At 41.8% G+C, this 22,339-nt stretch overlaps 1 protein-coding gene across 1 annotated transcript in view; it reads left to right on the top strand.

Annotated features, from left to right (window-relative positions):
• Positions 1-22,339, top strand: part of Ly86 (lymphocyte antigen 86) — a 63,108-nt gene that overhangs the window by 14,669 nt on the left and 26,100 nt on the right. Inside the window, exons 2-3 of the mRNA XM_052156700.1 lie at positions 17,078-17,164; positions 18,076-18,204. Coding sequence (XP_052012660.1) covers positions 17,078-17,164; positions 18,076-18,204 — 216 coding nt within the window. The remainder of the gene's footprint in view (positions 1-17,077; positions 17,165-18,075; positions 18,205-22,339) is intronic.

The raw sequence follows: 22,339 nt of genomic DNA, 5'->3' as shown, positions 1-22,339 counted from the left end.
TTCCCCTGGGTAGGGTTGTGCTCCCTGAGCTCATCACACAACTATGACTGAATGTTCGCAGGCTCGCTACTGGGAAAAACTTATGTAGGCAACTCCAGCTGTGAGTTCATGAATGTCAGAACCCTGACATCCCTGTGAGACAGCATGGACCTTAGCAAAACAAGAGTAGGAGATATACCACTGTTGCCTATGACCACTCCAGCCAGAGGCCTTTGTGTAGGTCCCCAGTACCAGGCAGGGCTTCTCTCCTGTGGAGAGGGGCTCTGAATCAAGCAGAAGTCAGTTGTTTTCTCCATAATCATGCCACTATTGCACCCTGAATAGGCACACCTTGCCTGGAAAGTTGAAATATATATTTCTTAAAAGGAATGAAAAGTAAGAAAGCAACCATAAATTATGCTAGAGATTGAAACCACATCTGACTTATTTTAGAACTAAATGCACAGCCTGTACTCAATATAAACTGGAAGATTTGGCTTGAATATTGCTGATGTTAAAGGTTTATCTGGAAATGGCTGCACAAAACAAGGCAGAGCACAAATTTATTTAAGAACTGTTCCCTAGGAAACCCCGGGATGAGAATGAGAAAATTAAACATGAAAGAAAGTAAGGCCAATCCAAGTGGCCACTGTGAGCAAAGATTCTCAGTTGTACTGGGGGCAACCTGTCAGGAGGGCCCTGTGCATGATACCTCCAAAACCCGAAGAGCTAGGGTATTGATCTGTCAACTCCCAGGAGCTGGTCCCAGAGGCACTGGTTTTCAACACTTCTGCCTTAACTGTGTTGATAAGCAGGCTTACTCCTACAGCAATGGGTGTGTAAGTAGAAAGAGTCAAGAGTTTTCAGGAGGAAATGTTTGGTGGCATTAAATGCTATGGGTTTTAGCTCATTCAAGCTACTCAAACAAAATATCTTAGCTCGGGGTAATTTGTGTGCAATAGAATTCTAATGTTCAGTTACAATTTATTTGTTCAACTGGTCATGAACCCCTTTCTATGGAGTGGGCATCAAGTCTGATCAGAAACCAATTGACTACCCCTACCACAGGCATGCCACCATTGTATCAACAGGCATGCATTCTTTTATTGAATTATATTGGTTAAGTAGATAATGGCTAAGAATCCACAGTAATATTACATTTAACATCTCACGAGAGCTTGATCTCAGTTTTGTAGGTGCTGCCTTCTGATTTTTCCCTCATGGTGGAAGGGGCATACAAGTTTCCTTGGGCATTTTTTGTAAAGTACCTAACTACCATGCAGTACACTGCCTTGAAGGTTGGCATTTAGACTAGTGCTCTGCAGTAATCCTGTAGTCCTCTTGAACATTTGAATTGCACATTGAATTATTGAATTCACATGAATATGTTGATGAACAGGACACTGGTAAAAGAGATATTTACATCACTCACTAAAAAGGTAATACACAGGGAAGCTGTATGGAATGACCAATTTCCTGAGCGCTATTGTAAAAATCTGTCTTCCTTGATAATATCTAAATGTAAGGGCCACCATGGGCACAAACTGTTTTCAGTGCATATCTGGGTTTATATTGAAAGGGCCACAGGATCAAGGACAATTACAAAGCCAAAAAAAAGAATTATGAGAGGATCCTGAAGCTTTGGGTACCCTCAGAGAACCATTCACCTTCTATCAACTAGAAGTAAGATCTTAATGACTGTGCAGTAGTTTGCAACGTGACCTGCACCACATAAGACAGAAACTTGACCCTTCATGAAGATGCAATCTTCTAAGTGCAGTAGCCATAAATCTATTTTTAATTGAGCAAAACTAAAGTACTACTAGACAAGGAGATATGGCTAACTCTGCCAGGTCACTAGGGAAAATATCTGTGAGAGTGAGCAGTTCCAGACACGATAACACACAGGCTTGGACCCAAATATATATGTACTATCTTTTGGATTCAGGAAATCCCAAACCCAGAAATTAAAGTGGTTTTTGATTGGGAACATCTGGAGTGTATTGGCAGAGAAACAAACACCCTCAGTTTATGTTTCACTGGCATGCTAAAGATTCCATGAGCTCAGAGACCAAAATCTAAAAACAGAAGGAAATAAATTAGAGTTGGCAGAGAAGACAAATGCAGGAGACATACCCTGAGAGATATTAGAATTTGGAAATACAGACACATAATATGAATAATAAGATAACTGTTTAAAGAATTACAAGTGGGGATTTCAAAATATGGGAAAAGAAAAATATAATATCAATAAATATCAGGGAGATTTGACAAAAGAAAGCCACTTATCATGGAATATTTAATGGCTGAAATAAAGAACAGTTGCTAAGTTAAGAATAGCTGGAAAGGGCTGGAGAGATGGCTCAGTGGTTAAGAGCACTGACTGCTCTTCTAGACGTTCTGAGTTCAGTAACCACCTGGTGGCTCACATCCCATCTGTAATGGGATCCAATGCCCTCTTCTGGTATGTCTGAAGACAGCTACAATGTACTCATGTACATTAAATAAATAATAAATAATTTCAAAAAAGAATAGCTGGAGAGATTTTGAGAGCTGTATTATTATTCAATATAAACCATGGAAGGATAAGTAAGAGATGGAAAATATAAGCTGCTATAGAAGAAACTAAGGAAAGGGCAAGTTCTAAGCAAGAACACTGACAGTTCCTTTCTAGAACTCTGACCATTCCCCATGTGGACTCAAAAGAGAGATTCCATGACTTACCAAAGGGAAACAGATTACCTAACAATAGGTCACAATTAGGCTGAGGCCAGACGTACAAAGAGTATTTTCAACACCCCCAGAAAAGAAAGAAAAGAACTACCAACCTAGAATTTTACATTTAGTTCAATGTCCATCAGTAATGAAAGAGAATTAAAGATCTTTTGGGCAAACGAAATCTAGAGCATTTCCAGCAATCATACTAGAAGTCAATTCTGGGGGGAAGGTGGGTCACAATAAATAAAAAATTGACCTAATTAATTAATTAATTTTTAAAAAATATCCAAGAAAGCCAGACTGCCTTTTTAAAATGAGCTATCTATCTTCTAAAGAAATCTATCTAGATTAGGACTCTGCAGTGGGTGCTGTGTTTAATGGCAGAATATAAAACGCTTTTTGTTTAAAGTTAAAAAGACAGCAAAAATGTCCACCATCTCTTCAATCCAACATTCCACTGAAGGCCCCTACCACAGTTGTGAGATAAAATATATTTAGGGACTTGAGAGGTAAACAAAACATACAAAAATTGTACAATGTGTATCCAATATGACTGTCCACATAGAAAAACCTAGTCAACCAGTTAATGCAGTGAGCATTGAATTCACAACTTCTCTTGGAGACAAATTTAATACACTCTTTAAGGGGGCAGATAGTATGTTTCATCCAAGGAAATTATTTCTCAGCTGTAGAGTGTGTTATTACATGTATAGACTACAACTGATCATTCCTCTTTTGATGTATAAGTAGACTGCCCAAGATATTGTCCTTATAAACTACTGTGAACATCATTTTTTGTTTTGTTTTGGTTTTGCTGTTTTATTTTGAAACAGAGTCATATACAGCCCAGGTCTGGCTGCAATTTTCTATGTAGCCCAGACTTTCTTCAAACTTGTAGTCTGCTATCCTGTCTCTGCTCCCATGCTCTGTGTGAGTGTGCATATTTATGTCTGTTACGTCAGAAAATGCTTCCTGGCCCAGGTATTTGCTCTGTCCACTCTTCTGAAGCAGAAGCTGGGACAAAGGTATTTAGCTATATTGACATCAAGACTTCTCTAGTGATGTTTCTATGCACACTAACAGTTGCTAAGTTACGCCCTGAAAACACGTTAGCAGACGGCAAGAGCAGGCTGAACAGTATCCAAATGGTTACAGAAAAGATATGAGGGAAACAACAGAATGTTGTCCAGCTTCTTGCAACTTAGCAGTGAAGCTAAGGTCATCCCCAACCTTACTGTGTGCTTAACTCTGCAGGGTGTCCAAAAATATGGGGCTGGAGACTGCAGTTATTCAACTGTTCAGTCTCCTGGGTTCATCTGAGGCTCAGGTTGCCAGCTTCTTTTCTATGTCAGCTTTCCATATTTCCATATAATCCTTTATATGTTTATTAGGAGAACCAATTTTTTGTCATCCTCCAAATAGGAAGAGAGGGAATAGCGATAGGAGTTGTTGACTGGGGAGACAGAGAAATAAACCTTCTACTCTGTTAAGAATTGTTTTGCTGGCACAAAACAATCTCCAGCATCTTTTCTTTTCCTCCCCCAGCCTGGACTTGCAGTAGCTTGTAATCCTGCATCACTCCTGCCCCTGGGACCCTGTTCTCCATGCACTTTGCTCTGCCAATTATAAGATGCAATCAGTGAGGAGAGTTTCCCAGGGAAGCATCTCTGTCCTCCCTGGAAGGAAGACAGCTTGCTGGCTGAGCCAGGCAGCTGATGGATTCAGCCTGACTTGTTTTCATTGAGGTAAGAGATGCAGGAAGAATCCATTTCCCCTGATTTTAGTTCATGAAATCCTGAGATGTGTTCCCAGTGGGCATCCTCAACTCCTTTGGAAAGCTGCACTGTAGCTGTAAGAAGCCTAGGAGTTTACACCTGAGAGAGAGATAATGGGTTTTTATCGCTTTGGATATCTGCTGCTGTGATATTCCTTGAATCCAGGGCTACTTGGCAGAGGCACTCTTGTCTTAAATCAGAGGCAGCCATGTTCACCAGTACCATCCTCAGTGGTCCTCTGAGACACACTAACAGAAAAGGAGTCTCTCACTAGGAGTCAGCTCCATCACCAGGATTACTTCCTGGAAAAAGTATAAATGAATCTTTTTCCTCCTATGAGTAGGCTGAGAGATTGGAGACAGCAGTGGACAATTCATTACCAGATATACAGGAATAACAGAAAACACGTCAGGCTGGTCCCATGATCAAAAGCATTTGGGAAATATATCTTAACAGTTAATACCCAGGCTTTAGGCATCAGAGTGGGGCCAAAATTGTGTCAGGAACCTGAACAGAGCCTCAGGAAGAAAGGAAGTGGCTAAACATGGATGCCAGAGATCCTTGGTGTCCTTGTTCTGTGTGTTGCCATGTTAACAGCTCCACCCCTGTGGTACCAAGGGCAGTCCTGGGTCTTGTTCTTCAAGATCTGAGTAGGCGTAGTTCTCAGGAAGTTCTCAAATATACCTTGGATTACCAGGCTCCGGTAATTTCTCCCTCAGGAGCCTACTTCTCTAGCAAGAGTTTCTTTCAAGTGGACCCTGCCTGCTGGATATCTCCTAGAAGGAGAGCTTCAAATGCCCTGCCATTGTAGAAAATAGCTGGCAGTTTTTAAGGGAACTAAACACATACTTGTCAGATCACCCACAAATTCTACTCATGGGTATATTTATTCTAGAGAAATGAAAAGCAACAATACAAAAACCAATCTGTGAGTTGACGGTAGATTTATCAGTACTAGACAAGACGTGGCCAAATGCCATGGCCTGTAGAACTCTTCTGGAGTCAACTCTGGGAACTTTGTGGTCCCTGTGTGTTATAGACTGTTCTCCTCTGAGCATGGCAGCCATAACTCTCTTCGTCAGAACAGCTGTGACTAGTTGCAAGAGACCTTTGAGATCAAGGTTATTGGTATTCGTTCATAATAGGAGAAGGTGAGGAGGGTCAGTAGACGCTCATTTGCGATTCAAGCCATGACCTTCCTACACTTCCCTCCTAGCTGTATGTAATTCTGCCTGAGCTGTGTATGATTTCATAGTCTTGGGCAGTAATGGAGTACATAGTATGGAAGGCTAACTAGAGGTGGGACTCTATCCTCGCAGCACGCTGAAGTGAGACTTTTTGGTAATGCAGTTACCTTAGGGTCACCCACGCTCCTGTAAGTAACTCAGTAAGGGATGCATGCTCTGTAAGTAAGCTCAGTGAACTAATTAGTTCTTCAAGTGGAACTTAGGCAAGGTAGGGAAACCAATGACAGACTACAGTGTTGTTGCACCAAAGTTCATACAACAGTGAGCATCTGCGATGACCGTTATTCTTTATCAACTTAACTACATCTAGAATGAACTACAATTCAGAAATGGAGATCACACCTGTGAGGGATTGTTTTTTGCTTAGTTTGAAGTGGATAAATGAACTTCTAGTCCAGACCTTTGAGGCAAGAACATACACATCTTTGGTCAGGATCTTGAGGCAGGAAGACACACCTTTAGTATGTGCCATACCTTCTGCTAGAAGTCTATATAAGGACATAGAAGATGGAAGTGTTTGCTCTTTGCCTACTTGTACTCACCTTGCTAGCATATCCTTGCTAGGCTTCACTGGCATTGGAGCCTAGTTCTTTAGGATTCCAGCATAGACAGAAGACCAGCTGAGCTACCCAGCCTTATGGACTGAGCAATTACTACATTCTCGGACTTTCCATTCACAGCCAGTCATGGTAGATTAGCAAGACTACAGCCTGTAAATTGTTACAATGAATCTCCTATATGCATGCATGCCTCATACATACATATATATATATATATATATATATATATATATATATATATATATGGCATTGAAGCTACCCCAGTCCTCTCTAGTTTGGCTCTGCCAGCTTCCAAGCCTTCCACTACCATCTGCATAAGACTCCACTACTCCCCACTGGGAAGTTCTTACAGATGCATCCTATGCTTGGTTCCCTATCACCCTCTATTGAGTATCATCATTTCCCTTTTAGCTCTGTCTTCTCCCTCCTGGACCTCTCATGTTAGGCCTTTCCTTGGATAGTATGGTACCAGTAGAGAAAGGGTGCTCAAGCAATAAAAAAAGAAAAGTTCTTAAGACCATTTTACAAGAATTTCACTAAGCAGATTTGTGCCTTTCCTTGAAGACTTCTAGTGTAGCCACCTGGGTAATTGCTGGGGTCCCAGTGGCTTACAGTCCTAGACATGACAAATAGAGGAAACACTGTTTCTCTAGAGACAGAAATCAGTAAGATGAATAGAGAGGGAGAGAGGGAGCCAGGCACAGATAATAATCCTTGGTCTGGATAGAAAGAATTCCCATGTGGAGCTCCTCAAATTCTCATAAATTCCACAAATCATGGGATGTGGTTTGCAAAGAAATGGATTAGAAATCTACTACAGAGTTAAGCTTTGAAAGTGTGGTGAAACACATTATATCTTGAGACCTGTCTACAAAATTGTACATCAAGATTAGCAAAAAGACTCCTATGGCTTAAAACAGTGGTTTACAAATAAAATAGATAAGTGAATCAATCACCTGGGGACTGTTAAACATCTCCATGCTGAGGCAGCATCCAGACACATTAAGTCAGAATGGCTGAATCGACTCAGACGCTGGCATATTCACAGTCATGACCACTTGGCCATCTCTGGTGGGAGAGCACACTCTGACCAGAGTCACACCCAGTGCAATCCTATTTAGTTTCCTCCTCTAAGGGAATGAAGTCTAGATCCCTCCAATGGATGTTAAGCAATGAAGAAGACTTAACTCTATGTACACATATTTCATTCTTACATAGATCTTGGTCACCTCCTTGTGTGATTTGTTTTCTGGACTAAAAACCACTCATCTTCTAACATAGAGATGCTTTTAAGCTTCTCTATGGAACGTCTGAATTTTTATCATTATTGTCCTTTTGCCTCAAGGTCATTGGTAAATCAAATAAGGATTACATGAACCTACTACATTCCTGAGACAGTAGTTTTTATAACCAAGATACTGCTGAGTGGTGGTTTATGTATACAATGTTGATATGCCAGATAAAAGGCCTGTTCACCTCCCAAAGGGAATGTGTTGAGATTCTGTCTTAGCACTCAGTGGCACCAATTTGAAAATTACCTATGGTATACTTTGGGGGCATTTTCTATTTAATAATTTTGAACAATAACTAATCATAAGTAATGACAAACATGAAAAACAAAACTGCAGGACAGGAAACACAGACCATTCCCTCCCCTGCTGGGGGAAGGCACACCAGTTATTCTGAGGCCAAAAGTGCAATATGTGTCCCTCCTCTTTCCTGTCACTAAAAGGCTATTATTAATGACTTTCATTTATTTTACAATTGAAAGGAAACTAGTAAAGGTTCCAGAATTTTCCATCAGTAGCCCAAACACTACTTTATACTCAAAGGCACACTGACCGCTATTACCAAATGGCCTACACAGTCCTGAAATGTTTAAGCCCTCAACTCACTAACAATACACTGTGATGGTGTCAATGCTGTTTTCATTGCATCTAAAGCAAAGATTCATATCTAGGAATCTGCATACCTTGGCTCAAAACAGAAGCAATTGGAGGTTCAATTTTGAATAAGTAAATTCCCTACAACACACTGGGAGAAGAAACTTGAATGGGAACAGAGCTAGTATCATTTGAAAGTGAGCCACTGGGGCCTTGCTAGGCTCATCTCTAATAATGAGATTTGACAAGTGAGAAAAAGAAGAAATCAGGAAAACACCGATAGATAGAATACATCCACCCACGATAGACTTACTTTTTCCTATAGCACAAAGAAGCGGGGAATGGGGAGGGTGTGCAGACAAGACAATAAATTTACAAACAAAGAAGATGAAAGTTGGCTTTGAGCTGCTGTAGATGGATTCTAGCAACAGTGTCTCACCCAAGCCTTATGCCGACATCATCAGCGACACTACTGACCCTCAAGTGATATCATATGAATATCAACAAGAGGATTAAGCCCTCGGTCAACACCACCAAATGAGAAGGGAAACTTTCAACACACACCAGAGTTTAATCATAAACAGAACAGAAGCTTGCAGAACTGGAAACCAGGGAGCCTATGTGGATGATGTCTAAATAAGGTCTGTTTGTTATTATCTGGTGAAAGATACAGGGGAGTGACTGTCGCATCTGACCTTGGACTACTGGCTGTTCAAGCACACCCAGGAACTATGTCTCAAACACCAAAGTAAATATTTCCATTGTTGACAAGAAAAGTTAATGCACTTGAAGCTTCCTGGAAAGCCAAATTGACAAAAAAAAAAAAAAAAAAAAAAAAAAAAAAAAAAAAAATCTAAGAACACAAGGCTGGAGTCATTGCCTAACACCTTCTGCTCTTCTCAAATCATCCGACTTTGTCCTTTCAACCAACTTGGGCATGTCCACTAACACAGACACCAGTTATCTCAACATGAATAAATAAAACACAATTCCTAACATGACAGCTTACAGCTAGAAGTGGGTGTATCCAGCTTCAGACATTGCAACAAAATTCATGTCAGAGGATGGCACAATTGAGCTACAAAAAAAAAAAAGTTCACCAAAAGAAAACCCATACTGCCATACATACATAAATGTATAAATATTTATTGAGCCACTTCTACAGCTCTTCTGGGCCACAAGGATGAGCAACAGAGCCTTAACTTCTACAGATTAAGGATGATAGAGGCAAACTGGGTGGTGGTGGCACATGCCTGTAGTTCCAGTACTTGGGAAGCAGAGGCAGGTGGATTTCTGAGTTTGAGGCCAGCCTGGTCTACAGAGTGAGTTCCAGGACAGCCAGGGCTACACAGAGAAACCCTGTCTTGAAAAAAAACCAAAATAGACTGTGGGAAGCCAGAAGAAGGGCAAACTAGGGACTCTGAGGGCATCCTAGAGAGGTGTGGTTGAGCCAGGTATGAAGGGAGAAACTACAGGAGAGAGATAATTAGAGCTTTGCTATGTGAGGTAAACCTTTCACTAATTTATTTATTGGAAAGTAGCCAAGCACATTAGCATCCTTAGCCCTCACATTAGCATTCTCCCGGGTCAGCCTGTTTTCTGCTAACATTGCATGCAGGAAGCAAAACCAGGTCTCAAGAAGAGGTAAGAAAGAACACAGAGGTTTAATCCATGAGGGGTACATTGGTGTTTGGGGCTCTAGAGTGTGGTCAGGTAAAAACCCTGGAGAGCCTGTGTCAGGGGAAAAGAGAGAGGGGTAGAGAGAGGGAGATCAAGGAGGGCAGGGAGCAGAGTAGGAAAAGGAAGGGAAGGAAGAAGAGAAAGAAGGGAGAGAGAGGGCCTTCCCAGAGCAGGAAGTCCAGAAGCTTGAAGCTGGCTTTAGATACAAAGCTCAAGGAAAGTTGGTGTAAGTGAGGTAGGTGGGTACTGCCCCTTCTCTGGGTGAGTGTTTAAAGAGGATTCCTCCCCTGTGGGAGAAAGTCAATTAATTTCCAACAGGTTTTTAAATCCAAGCAGTAGAACTAGAGATAAGGGTAGTTGTCTCTCTCTCTCTCTCTCTCTCTCTCTCTCTCTCTCTCTCTCTCTCTCTCACACACACACACACACACACACACACACACACACACGTGATTGTAAAACTTGGTGTGATGGTTAGTCTTAATGACAACTTGCCACTACTTAGAATCACCCAAGGGAAAAGTCTCTATTGAGGAATAATCTAGATCAAGCTAACCTGTGGCCTTGTCTTGGAGAGAAGTTGTTGTGCTAGCTAATTTTATGTCAACTTGACATAAGCTAGAGTCACTGAAAAGGAAGGAGCCCTAACTGAGAAAATGCCACCATAAGATCATTCTTATGCTGGCACATTTTTAATTAGCAATTGAGGTGGAAGGGCCCAGCCATTGTGCATAGGACCACCCCTGCTGGTCTTGGGTTCTGAACAAACCAATAAGCAGCACCCGCTCCATGGCCTTTTCATTGGCTCCTACCTCTTGTTCCTGCCCTGTTTGACTTCCTCTCCTGAGTTCCTTTGATGATCAACAGTGAAGTATAAAACAAAAATTTTCCTCAACAAGTTGCCTTGATCATGGTAATTCGTAAACAGTAGCAACCCTAACTAAGACAGTTGCCAATTGGCTCATCCTGCTATGGGCAGCAGTTTTATGGGCTAACCCATAAATTATATAAGAGTTGAGAAAGCTAGTTTTTCAGAAAGTAAGCAAGTAACGCTCCATTTTGCTCTTTCTGTACTTGGCTGTAGGTGAGATATGACAAGTTACTGTGTTTCTGCCTTGATTTCCCCTCAGTGACAGACAGAAAGTAAGCCAAATAAACCAGTGACAGAATGAAACTAGAACAATGGAGAACTTTGAATGAGTTCTGTGGACTTGAGTTATCCAATGGGAAACACAAAGACTTCAGAGGGCCCAGAGATTCTACGACTTGGTGACGGTTGATACACATCCATCGGACTACCTGAGAGAAAGCCAATGAAAAGACCAGAGGGGTGCCCCCATACCTCACCATCCTCAACTAAAGAACTGCATTTCCAAAATCATTTTGTTTTTTTTCCCCACCAATTCCAGTTGAAAACTCCATCTCCCCCAAACACACACTATTCAAAGTAACAAACCCAAGGTGTTATCTTCTAGGTCGCCACCTTAATGGATCCAGCCCAGGAGATCCCAGGCAGATAATAAAGTACAAGCACAAGAAAATCTCTGGGGTTGGTATTCACTGGGACCTTGCTCTCTCTAAACCCCACTGGCTTTTGCAGTTCTGCTCCACAAATAGACCAGAATGTCCAAGACAGATATGGTATTCTTGACCTTTGTGAGCCAAATAGATGCTATCGGCTGCTAGCTGAGAGAGCATTCTTCTTCTCCAGCAAGATTGACACCCACCTGGTTAAAATAAGCCTGTCTTCTAGAACTTTTTAGGGTCTTCTGGGGTACACATAACACAGTGGATGGAGGCAGCAGAGGAAGTTTGGGGAGCATGCCTGTTCATTCGCTTAGTGCTGTCCTTGCGTAGACGGGAGCCATGGAAACCAACGAGCAGACAGGAAAGTGGGTGTAACATGGAGGACAAAGGAAAAACATTCAGAAAGAATATCTCTCGAATTTCCCAGAATGCCGTTTGCCTCCTCCTTTCTCCCTAGTGCAGGGGTGGGGGGAGGAGACCTTTGTCACTGCCCTTGTGGCATGGGAACAGCTCTCACAACCCTTTACGTTATTTTTGTTCTTGTCTTAAAAGTTCAGCGCTTGATGATCTGAGTTGCTTGAGTCATGGGCCCAACGAAAAGGCTCTGACCCCCAAACACTTCTATCACTGTCCAAGGAGAACTACTTAGAAGATGTAAACTCCTCTCTCTTTTGAAGGTGGTCTTGGGTGCTTGGAGTGTAGGTAAAGTCTTTGGTGGTAAAATAATTCTTTCTTTTAGATTTTTTTTATTTAATTTTGATAATTTCTTATACATACATACACAATGAAATATGATCACATTTACCGCTCATATACAGCTTTCCCCATGCCCTACCAATTTGTGCTTTTATATGTGTGGTGCCCATATACACATGTATGTGGGCCTGCAAGAGCATGAAAAACCTACCAGTGCAGTGACCAAAATTCAATAAAGAATTGAATCCGTCCCTCAATGACCACCCTTCCTATAGTTACTCTCTATGGAGTGGAGCCTTAAAGGTTGTTTACTCCAGCTATGTTGGGATTTGAGCAAGCTTCATTGTGTATAGATCTTGTGCAGGTAATTGCAGCATCTGTAAGTTCATGAATGAAATAGTCACGGCATGCCTGGAAGACCGCAGTTCAAAAAACTCCGCCTCGCCATCTGAATCCTTACGTTTTTCATGCCTCCTCTCCCTTGGTCTACCGTGAGTCTTAGTGGTGGGAGGGTTAGTGTAGATGCCCCAGTGACAACTCGCTCAGTCTTTTATCACTTTGACCAGCTCTGTATCTCTTCATTGACTCCTCTTTACAGCCAAGCAAAGCTCTCTGGATTAAGAGCAACTCAGGTTTGAGGATGTAAACATAAATATTTAGAGGACAACTTGAGAGCATTGTCATTTAGTAAAATACTAAAATCCACATCCATATCAAGGCCTAAAACCTCCCAAGCCATCTGTAGGTTGGTTTTTCTTTTGTTCTGTTCTGTTTTGTTTTGTTTTGCTCACCTGCCCATTGTGCCCCCTTCCCCACTCCCCTTCCATCCCTAACTAATGCTTTAACTCTCAGTATTTCCTCTCCTCTTCCTTTGTCCATGTACTTTACTATCCCTCCACTTACTCTTTTTTTAAGGCGGGCTGTGAGATAGGAGAGTAGCTTCCACATGGCTTTGGGTCAGTTATTCCTTTCATCCCTGGTTTCCTGCATGCTCCTACATCTGTCCCTGGGTCCACCTCACCACTTCTGCTTTATCTACATCCCCCCCTTCCTTGTCCTACACAGGTCCCTGTCCACAGGAAAGTAATGCCTTAAGCCAATGCTTCTTCACTGAGGGTGACTTGGTGCCCAGAGGTGGTCCACTTTCAGCAGCTCTGTCACATTATGTATTGTCACAGAGATGCTTCTATCACGTGGATAGCACCTGGAGGTGCTGATTGCCTTGGTCCACATAACATTAGATGAGACTAAATGACAAAAATCATGAATGAATGAATTCATGAGTCATTTATTCATTCAGCTTTAAGGTTCTCAACCTTATTCCAAATAACTTAAAGTTCTCAAGTTATTTCAAATAATTTACATTGTTCCTTCTTCCAATAGTTACGGAGGAGCCAATGTCATATTAAGACTTGATGCTCCTGGTTCTGGGACTTTGTGTCTAATAGAGGGATGGTGGGTGTGTAATACACATAAGTCCGAGCATGCTAAGCACCCAAATGGAAAAATAAGAAAATACAGAGTATTAGTGTGAGGATGGACATCAGGAAAGTGATGTCATCTATTCCTAGAAACTGCATAGCTTTCCTGTAGACTGCCTACTTACATTCAAAGACATCAATCTTGCATAAAAACTTGAGAAAAATTGCCAGGGAAACTCAGAAAATTCCCTAAGTACTTTTAAAATAATCTTTTTGTTTCCATATACATTTCCTTCGAGAGAGGAGACAAGCAACCTAAGGATTCCTTTGTGACTTTGTCTCTTATGAAAATTATTTTTCTAATACCAAGAAAAGGCTTTATTCCTTTCCTCTCCTTTTAGCTCACCCTATGTATAGCTTTATAATATTGATGATAAACACACCCCGGAATTATGTAACTGCTAACTGAGTAATACATACCTTTGTTCATTTTGCCTCAGAAGGCAATTAATGCATAGCTTTGAGGGTGCACTTTCTTAAACATCTACCGTTAAGTGACCTCTATTTCTTTCTGTCAATATTGAGTGTTTAGTGTGTAGCAAAAGCAATTGCCTTCTTCATCCCCACCACTGTTTAACAACCTGAAAGAAATCCTGAGACACCATAAAGCGTTTAGGAAGAAGTCAAAAAGTGCATCAGAAAAGAGGAATAGTTTCCCTAAGAAAATTGGGGGGCAAACCAACCAGAACAATACCTGTATTAGATTTGCCAGGCTGGACTTGTCTAGGGAACATGGCCGTCACAGGTATCAGAGGCAATGAAGCATCTCTCAGGTTAGTATATGGATGGTCATAACACTGTCTGCAGCAGCAGAAAGCAGGTAGAAGACTGCACTACCCAATGCCATATACCTGCAGAGAAAACATTCCAGGCATTCTTAAAAAGAAAGCTAACGTGCATGTTTTAGGATTTCCTTATTGATTCCGATATATAATACTTACTAAGCAGCAATGTGGTTTTGTTTGTGCTTTGGTTAATGCTGAGTTGACAACTTGACTCGGGCGCTTTCCATGCTGGGATCTAGGTAAGCTAACACAACCCTTCTGAGTCCATATGACGCAGTCCGTGACAGAAGGAAGAGTCACACATTTTCCCAGATTCTTCCTGATTCTATAGTCTTAGAGCCTATAGAGCAGAGGTCCTCAACCTGTGGGTCTTGATCATCAGAAAGCACGTATTTCCAATGGTCTTAAGAACCCCCAAGCATAAGTTTATTTTCATTGCTTCTTCATAACTGATTTTGCTACTGAGCAGTATCTCAGTCCCTAAGACTGCATTTTCTGATGGTCCTCAAACCACAGGCTGAGAACTGCTGCTATAGAAGAAGTAATAACTAATCAGTTAATTTTAACATAAATCATTTAATGTGGAGAATATTTTAATTAACTGAATTGAAAAATAAGAGAAACCAAAAGAAAAAATGACACTGAATAAGAGCTGTCTCTTTAGGCTGGAAAGATGGCTCGGCAGTTAAGAGCACTGACTGCCCTTCCAGATGTCCTGAGTTCAAATCCCAGCCACCATCTGTAACAGGATCTGATGCCCCCTTCTGGTGTGTCTACAGTGTACTCATCTTATTTATGAAATAAATAAATTAAAAAAAAAGAGTTGTCTTCTCAAGTGCTGGGAGAGCTAAGGGCAAAATCTGGTGGGATGAAAACCTGGATGCTTGGAAGGCAGACCTTGTGGTGCAAGACAGGAGAAGACTAACTACCTCTGAGATGCTATTTTTGCAGAGGTCTGGGAACCCTCAGAGCTGAGCCCGGCTGGTTCCAGAAAGGTGCAAGCGAAGCATCTATTGGAAGCAAGAGCCCCTAAAAAGTGTTGATAAGCAAGCCCAGTCCCTGGCTCCAGCTTCCATTTCTCCCTGGCTTCCTGGCTGCCTACAGCATAGGAACCATTGTAGATGAGCAGCAGCCACACAAAGTACAAATTCTGCATCTGGAACTGAGATGTGGCTAGCTTAATGGTGACCCAGACTCATGTTCATCATGTGTGTCTGTGGGGTGCCTATGTGTTGGATAGGCTGAGTAATGGGGAGTCTGAGAACAGAGGATGAAAATTCTTAGGAGTTTCTCAGCTCAAGATGGTATTCCTCCCTCAGGCCCAGAGATATGCACAATGGAAGGGAAATGAAAAATAAAGATGCAAAAATAGATGCTGCCTTAAGTCTAAGTTTACATTAGGTGTTATGGGATTAAGGCACAGAGTGAATTACCAAGCAATGCAGTTGGGTTTCTATATCCACAGCTGCCACATCCTCAGATCCAACCAAAACCAGATCTAAAGTGTTTGAATATGTGTATTCTGAGCCTGTGCAGACTTCTTCCCGTGTTTCTTAAACAAAACAGTGTAAGATGATTCACACTGCATTTGCCTTGAAGTACATCACACACTGCATTTGCCTTGAAGTAGGAGACTACTGTAAGTCTCCTAGGAATGACTTTAAAGATCTGTGTGGAGAGGAGGCTGGAAACATGACTCATTGGTCAAAAGGGTTTGCACAGAACTCACTTTGGGTTTCCAGCACCCACATGGCAGCTCACAACTGTCCGTACACTCCAGTTCTAGGTTATCTAACTCCTCTTTCTGGCCTTCACAAGAACTCATGTGTACACATACAAACATGTAGGTATTCACACATATATTTTAAAAATGAATATATATATAATGTGTGTGTGTGTGTGTGTGTGTGTGTGTGTGTCTATGAGGGTTGCACAGATTCTATGAAAATAAGATATTTTATATCAAGAACTTAAGCATCTATGGATTTTGGTATATAAGTGCCCTGATGCATTCTTTATGGATATCGAGGGATGACTAGACATACTTGCACAATTTGAAGCGTATATCAGACATGACTGGGTTTTTTAATTCAGAGAATAAACAACTATTCCCAAAACTATGAGGGAAGCTTCACAAAAGTCAAAAATTAGCAAGAAACGTTTGAAATGAGAGAAAGTATACAGGCAAATCAGAAAGCTGGAGTTTTCATATGTGTGTGTGTGTGTGTGTGTGTGTGTACATGCACAGCGCACTGCCACCTGGCTGGAGGGAGGAGGGCGATAGGCTCTTTCTGCTCTTTATTGTAGCACATAAAGTGCTGTTTGAATAAATAAAAATTACATGTGAAACGCATTATCTTTAGCCCCGACTGTTTAGCATTATGCCTTCCATAGAGCAGAGAGGAGACACTGAATGGGAGGGGTGACAGACAGCTAAGCAGAATTGTAAAGGCTTACTGCAACTAAGTATCTACACACGTTTCCCTCTGTCAGCAAGATTAAGGTCAGGGGCTAAAAGAACATAAGCAATGATGAAGACAGTAAGTACTAAACTTGTCATCTGTTACCGAGGCCCTGCTGTCAGAGTGACCTGACAGAGACTGTGGTCAGAGTGGGAGGAGCTGCTGAAATGTTCCAGGCGTTTCTAAGTACCGGGCACTTCAGTGATTCCTGTAAAAATCATTAGTGCTGATTTTGCAGATGAGTTTGCCGTGTCCTCGTGACTAGTCTCCTGTGTCCTCTTTGGCAGATCCCTTTCAGGATTTTGGCCTGTCCATTGACCAGTGCTCCAAACAGATCCAACCGAATCTCAACATTAGATTTGGCATCATTCTGAGTAAGTAGATGAGATTACCTTGACTTGAGGCAGAGCAGAGCCTTCTCCTCCTCTGCACATAGGATGACTCACACTGACTTAGCACAGTGGGCTGCACCAACTATCCTACCTTCGCCTCTCCACACACCCTCAAGTTAACCCCTCAAGGTCATGAAATTCTGGGCTTTTGTATTAAAGAGGTTCCAGTTGCTCATTTCATTACTGTCAATTCCTGGTCAGCAGAGACATCAAAAAATTAATGATTGTTCAGTTGCTACACAGACAAAAGGCTTACTTATTACCTTTGCCACAAACAAACATGCTCTACCCACAGCATGGTCTGTTACCCATATTAGTTTGCTTCCCAAACAGCTAATGGAAGAAGTTCTTATAAATTGGAAGAAAAAAATAAAAGAGGGGTCAAATCTTCCTTCCCTCCTCAGGCTGTGAGACCACACACTGCCTGATAGTTTCTTGGTTGCCCGTGCCATTACAGTAAACCAGTATGTTTGTCATAGCTACTAAAGTATCCTCTTTTGTAGAAGACCAGTCTTCTCAAAACACAGCAGAAGCCTTCAGTAAACCGAGCACTGGAGAAATGAGAGGAATATTCTCAAAGACCAAGAACTGGGATGTGACTGGGTCTTCCTAAAGCTCTGCATGCTATCTGGACTCACACTGTCTGGAGAAATGCTATGGGCGGGGAAACAGAGATGGGAAGAGGAGTGGGTGGTTGACAAGAGAAGGGAAAGGGGGCCAGGAAGACATGGACGCTGCCAGCAGAGCTTGCTGGAATTCTCTGGGGAGTCATGTGCCACATCTGCCAGGCAACAGTGGTGGGAATATGCCCACCCAGCTATGCTTTGGTACAATCACGCGAGTGGCCTCCCTGCAGAGGAGACATGGAGTGCTGAAGTTGTTCTTCTTTATAGGACAGGACATCAGAAAGCTGTTTCTGGACATAGCTCTTACGGCAAAAGGCTCTTCTATTCTGAATTACTCCTATCCCCTCTGTGAGGAGGACCAGCCCAAGTTCTCTTTCTGTGGAAGGAGGAAAGGAGGTAAGCCTTCCTGACTGCTTGCACCTGACACCAGGGTCCCAGTGGACAGAGTCCTGGCTCACCCCGACTCACCTTTGGGCAACCCACACCCTACTCATCAGCATTTGTTGCATAAAGCTGCAACAAATACCAGGCAGTGCTGCGCTGAGAGCCTCCCTTAGAGGGATGTTGTAAGCACTGAAATGAAAGATGCATAGAAGATCAAAAGGGAGGCTTTTTCCTCCCTTATGACAGCATCTTACTCAAAGACTGGCAGCAGTAGTTTCCAAAAACCTATGAGGAGTCAGCATGTTTCCAGGTTTTCTCTGATGATCTCTACAGTACTAATGTCTCACCCAAACAGCAACAACTTAGAACGAGAAAGTAGAACAAGTCGTGCTAAAAGTCACTGCTGTCCACCCGCGCTCTTAGGGGGCGGGACTGCCTGATGGTGACATCAGGTAGCTGTGCTTCAAGTAAAGAAGCAGAAATCGCATTGTATGAGCTATGAGTTCCCTTCGCTCTAGTTCACTAAGTTTTCTCTCTGCTAGGCTTGGTCCCCAGGTGCACAGACAAGCTCACCCACATGTTTCCACTTCTCCTTTTCCCTTTCCCTCCCCTTCCAGACCCAAAGATGCTTTGAGGGAAGGTCCAGGTTACCTCATTCCAGATGATGTTTTAAAGCTCCATCCATTCACCTATGAATGTCATGATTTCCTTTTTAACAGACAAGCAATATTCTATTGTATAAATGGACCACATTTCGATTGTCCATTCACCTGTTGGTGGACATTTAGGCTGTTTCCAGCGTCTGGCTGATATGAATAGAGCAGCCATGAACATGGATGAGCAGTGTCTCTCTGGTCAGATGGAGTCTTTGGGGGATATGTTCAAGAGCATTGGATGTTGAGGAAGATTACTCCCAACTTCCTGGGAACTGTAACACTGATTTCAGAGTGGCTGTCCAAGTTTGTACTCTTGAAAGCAGTGGATAAGCTCTCCCCATTTCCCACATCCTCACCAGCGTAAGCTAAATCATTTGTTTTATTGCCTTTTGTCCTTCTCACTAGTACAAGACAAAATCTCGAAGTAATTTTGATCTGCATTTCCTGATGACTAAGGATGTTGAGCATTTCTTTGTCAGTCATCCTGTGATTTGTCTTCTAAGTATTCTCAGTATACTTCTGTCTCCCATTTTTTTAATTAGAATGTTTTCTTATTGTTCAATTTTTTGTTCTTTATATATTTTAGATATTAACTCTCTATCACATATGTAATTGCTAAAGATCTTTTCTCATTCTATAGCTTGCCACCTTCTCCAAACGATGATGTCCTTTGCCATACAGAAGAGTTTTTTAATTTCGTGAGGCCCCCATTTGTCAGTATTTGGCCTCATTTCTTGAGCTTTGGAAGTCCTATTCAGACTGTCATTACCTAAGCCTATATCTTGAAGTGTTTGTTTTTTTTTACTTTTACTTTTCTTGTAGAATTTTCAGAGTTTCAGGCCTTATGTTAAAGCTCTCTGATCCACATGGAGTTAGTTTTTTATCAAGGTGAGAGAGAGAATGAACTGGTTTTATTCTCTGTGGATATCCAGTTTTCCCAGCACCATTTGTTTAAGAAAGCTTTTCTCCCTGTGAGTCTAGTAAGCGTCTACAGCTGTATGCATTTACGTAAGTCTGGGTTTTCTGTTGCCCTACATGTGTGTTCCTCTGCTAGCGACTTTTACTCCATAGCTCTGTTGCATCAACTCGAAGCCGGATATGACGGTAGCTCCAGCATTGCTCTTTGCTCCATTTCACTTTGGCTATCTAAGCATTATGTTTCTGAATGAATTGTTTTCAGTATCTGAGAGAAATGATGTTGACATTTTGATGGGGATTTAATTGAACCCTTAGAGAGTCTCTGGTTAAAATGGCCACCTTCACAGTATTGATCCTTCCAACCCACAAGCATGAGGTTCTTCCATCTTTCAGTGTCTTCTTTCTTGGGAAATGGGCCTCTTCAGGGTGTCTTGAAGTCTTCATTATAGAGGTCATCATTTCCTTGGTTGGATTTATTCCCATTATTTTACATTTATGATGGCTATTGTCAGTGAGATTTCCCCTATTCATTTCAGCTTGCTTGTCCTTGACAGACAGGAGGGCAACAGATTTCGGTATGATGATTTTATGTGCTGCCATTTTACTGTGTTAAAAGAATTTTCTGGTAGAGTCTTTGAGATTTGATGTGCAGAATCTGATCATCTGCAGAGATAGTTTGACTTCTTTCTAGTTGTATCTCTCTCATTATGCCTCTTGTTTTATTTCTCTAACTAAGACTCCAAGCACCATATTTTAAAAGAGTGGTAAAGTGGATACCTGTATCTTACTTCAGACTTTAATAGAAATGCTTTGAGTTTCTCTGCTCTGATATTGTATTGGCTGTGGATCCGTCCTATGTTTATTATGTTCAAGTATGTCCCTTCTGTTCCAAGTTTCTCCAGGATTTTTATCACAAAGAGACGTTGCATTTTGTAAAAAGCTTTTACTACATCTGTTGAAATACCCATGTGATTTCTTTGAGTTCATGATATGAGCTGTTGTGATTTTAATTTACATGTGTTGAGTCATCCTTGCATGCTTGGAATAAAAAAAGCTTGTGATGAATGATTTTCTTATGTTCTCTTAAATTTGATTGGCAAGTATTTTTATTGGGAAAAAAGTCTGTCTAATCTTTTCTACCTGTCCTTGTCTAGGCTAGCCCCAACCCTCCTGGTTTTACTTACTAAACACCCCATCACAATTCCTTCAATCCCCTGTCCCTTCCTTCTTCTCATTTGTGGGCCATACTGCCTTATTTCTTCTCCTGGCTTCATCCCTCCTTGACTCCCATCCCCCTACCTCAATGACTAAGTCCCACACTTAGTGCCAAGTGCTCCGAAAAAGCCAAGGTGAACCTAGCATGTTTTCTGCCATCTTGGACATTATTAGTCTGAAAGTTCTAAAAAAATCATGTTTCAAAATTACCACATCTCTTTTATAAGAGATCTATAAAACCATGATTCAAAATTACCACATGTGGTGTTTACATTGAACAGGAATAAACAAAATGGCAGGCCAGCCTATGAGGTAGCTCGTCCCCTGATGTTCCACCTCTGAGAAAGTGAACAAGGAATCTGAATAAAGAATTGCTTTCCTGCCTGCCTTAAAGTTATCTGAATCCGGTTACACCTTTGTTTGGCTGTATGCATTCATATTTGAATAATACTCTTTTGTGGGTCATACTTTCTTTATCCATTCATCTGTTGCTGAAAACTCAGGTCATTCCAAAGTCTATATTCTGTAATGAGCAAAACTCTCATAACCTTGACTGTCATACTTCTTCAGTCACATCCTGCCCCAAGCCCCGTTTGTACCTTTAGCGTCTCACCAGAAGGTTATAACTTTCTGCCCTCAGCCTGTGTAATAACAGGAACTGTGAATGGGTGGTCCCTTTGACCTGTAACACCTACTTGCATTTGTCTTCCATGAGATATAAGCTAACAATCCTTCATTCGAACCCAACCAGATTCATTGCTTCAGTCATTGCCAGAACAAGGGAATGGTATGGGGATGCAGAAAGCAGAGATACTGATCAACCATTACAGGGATGCAGTTGGATGGGAAAAAATAGCTGTTGTGTGATGCGAAACAATTCATGGTTCCTATCCCTGATCTCAACTTTAGCAGTGTGTGTGTGTGTGTGTGTGTGTGTGTGTGTGTGTGTGAGAGAGAGAGAGAGAGAGAGAGAGAGAGAGAGAGAGAGAGAGAGAGAATTTCTGGCTTCTTGTCTTTGTGGACCTGGCAGATAGAGCTATCACAGAGCAAAGAGATAATGAACACTTCTTTTGGTGTGGGCAGATGATAGACTGGATACCAGAACAACCAGTGCACATCAGATGAGAGTGGATAAGGATGCTGCTGCATTGCTAGATACTAGAGGCTATCAAATCCTCACATGGAGGAAATCGTCTTGCTCCTCCAAGCTCAAGGAAACCTTACCCTTTATCCCATGCACGGTTTTAATAGAATTAATAAAGCAGGAGAAATGCTCTTCCCTTAGTTTTAGGAGTCTAAATCTGTTCAGCAGCTCAGAAAGCTTGCCTTGGACTTATCTGAATGCTGGGCAGAGAGCC

Source organism: Apodemus sylvaticus, chromosome 14 (assembly GCF_947179515.1).
Source record: "Apodemus sylvaticus chromosome 14, mApoSyl1.1, whole genome shotgun sequence".
Classification (NCBI taxonomy): Eukaryota; Metazoa; Chordata; class Mammalia; order Rodentia; family Muridae; genus Apodemus; species Apodemus sylvaticus.
This window is presented reverse-complemented; position numbering and strand designations above follow the sequence as displayed.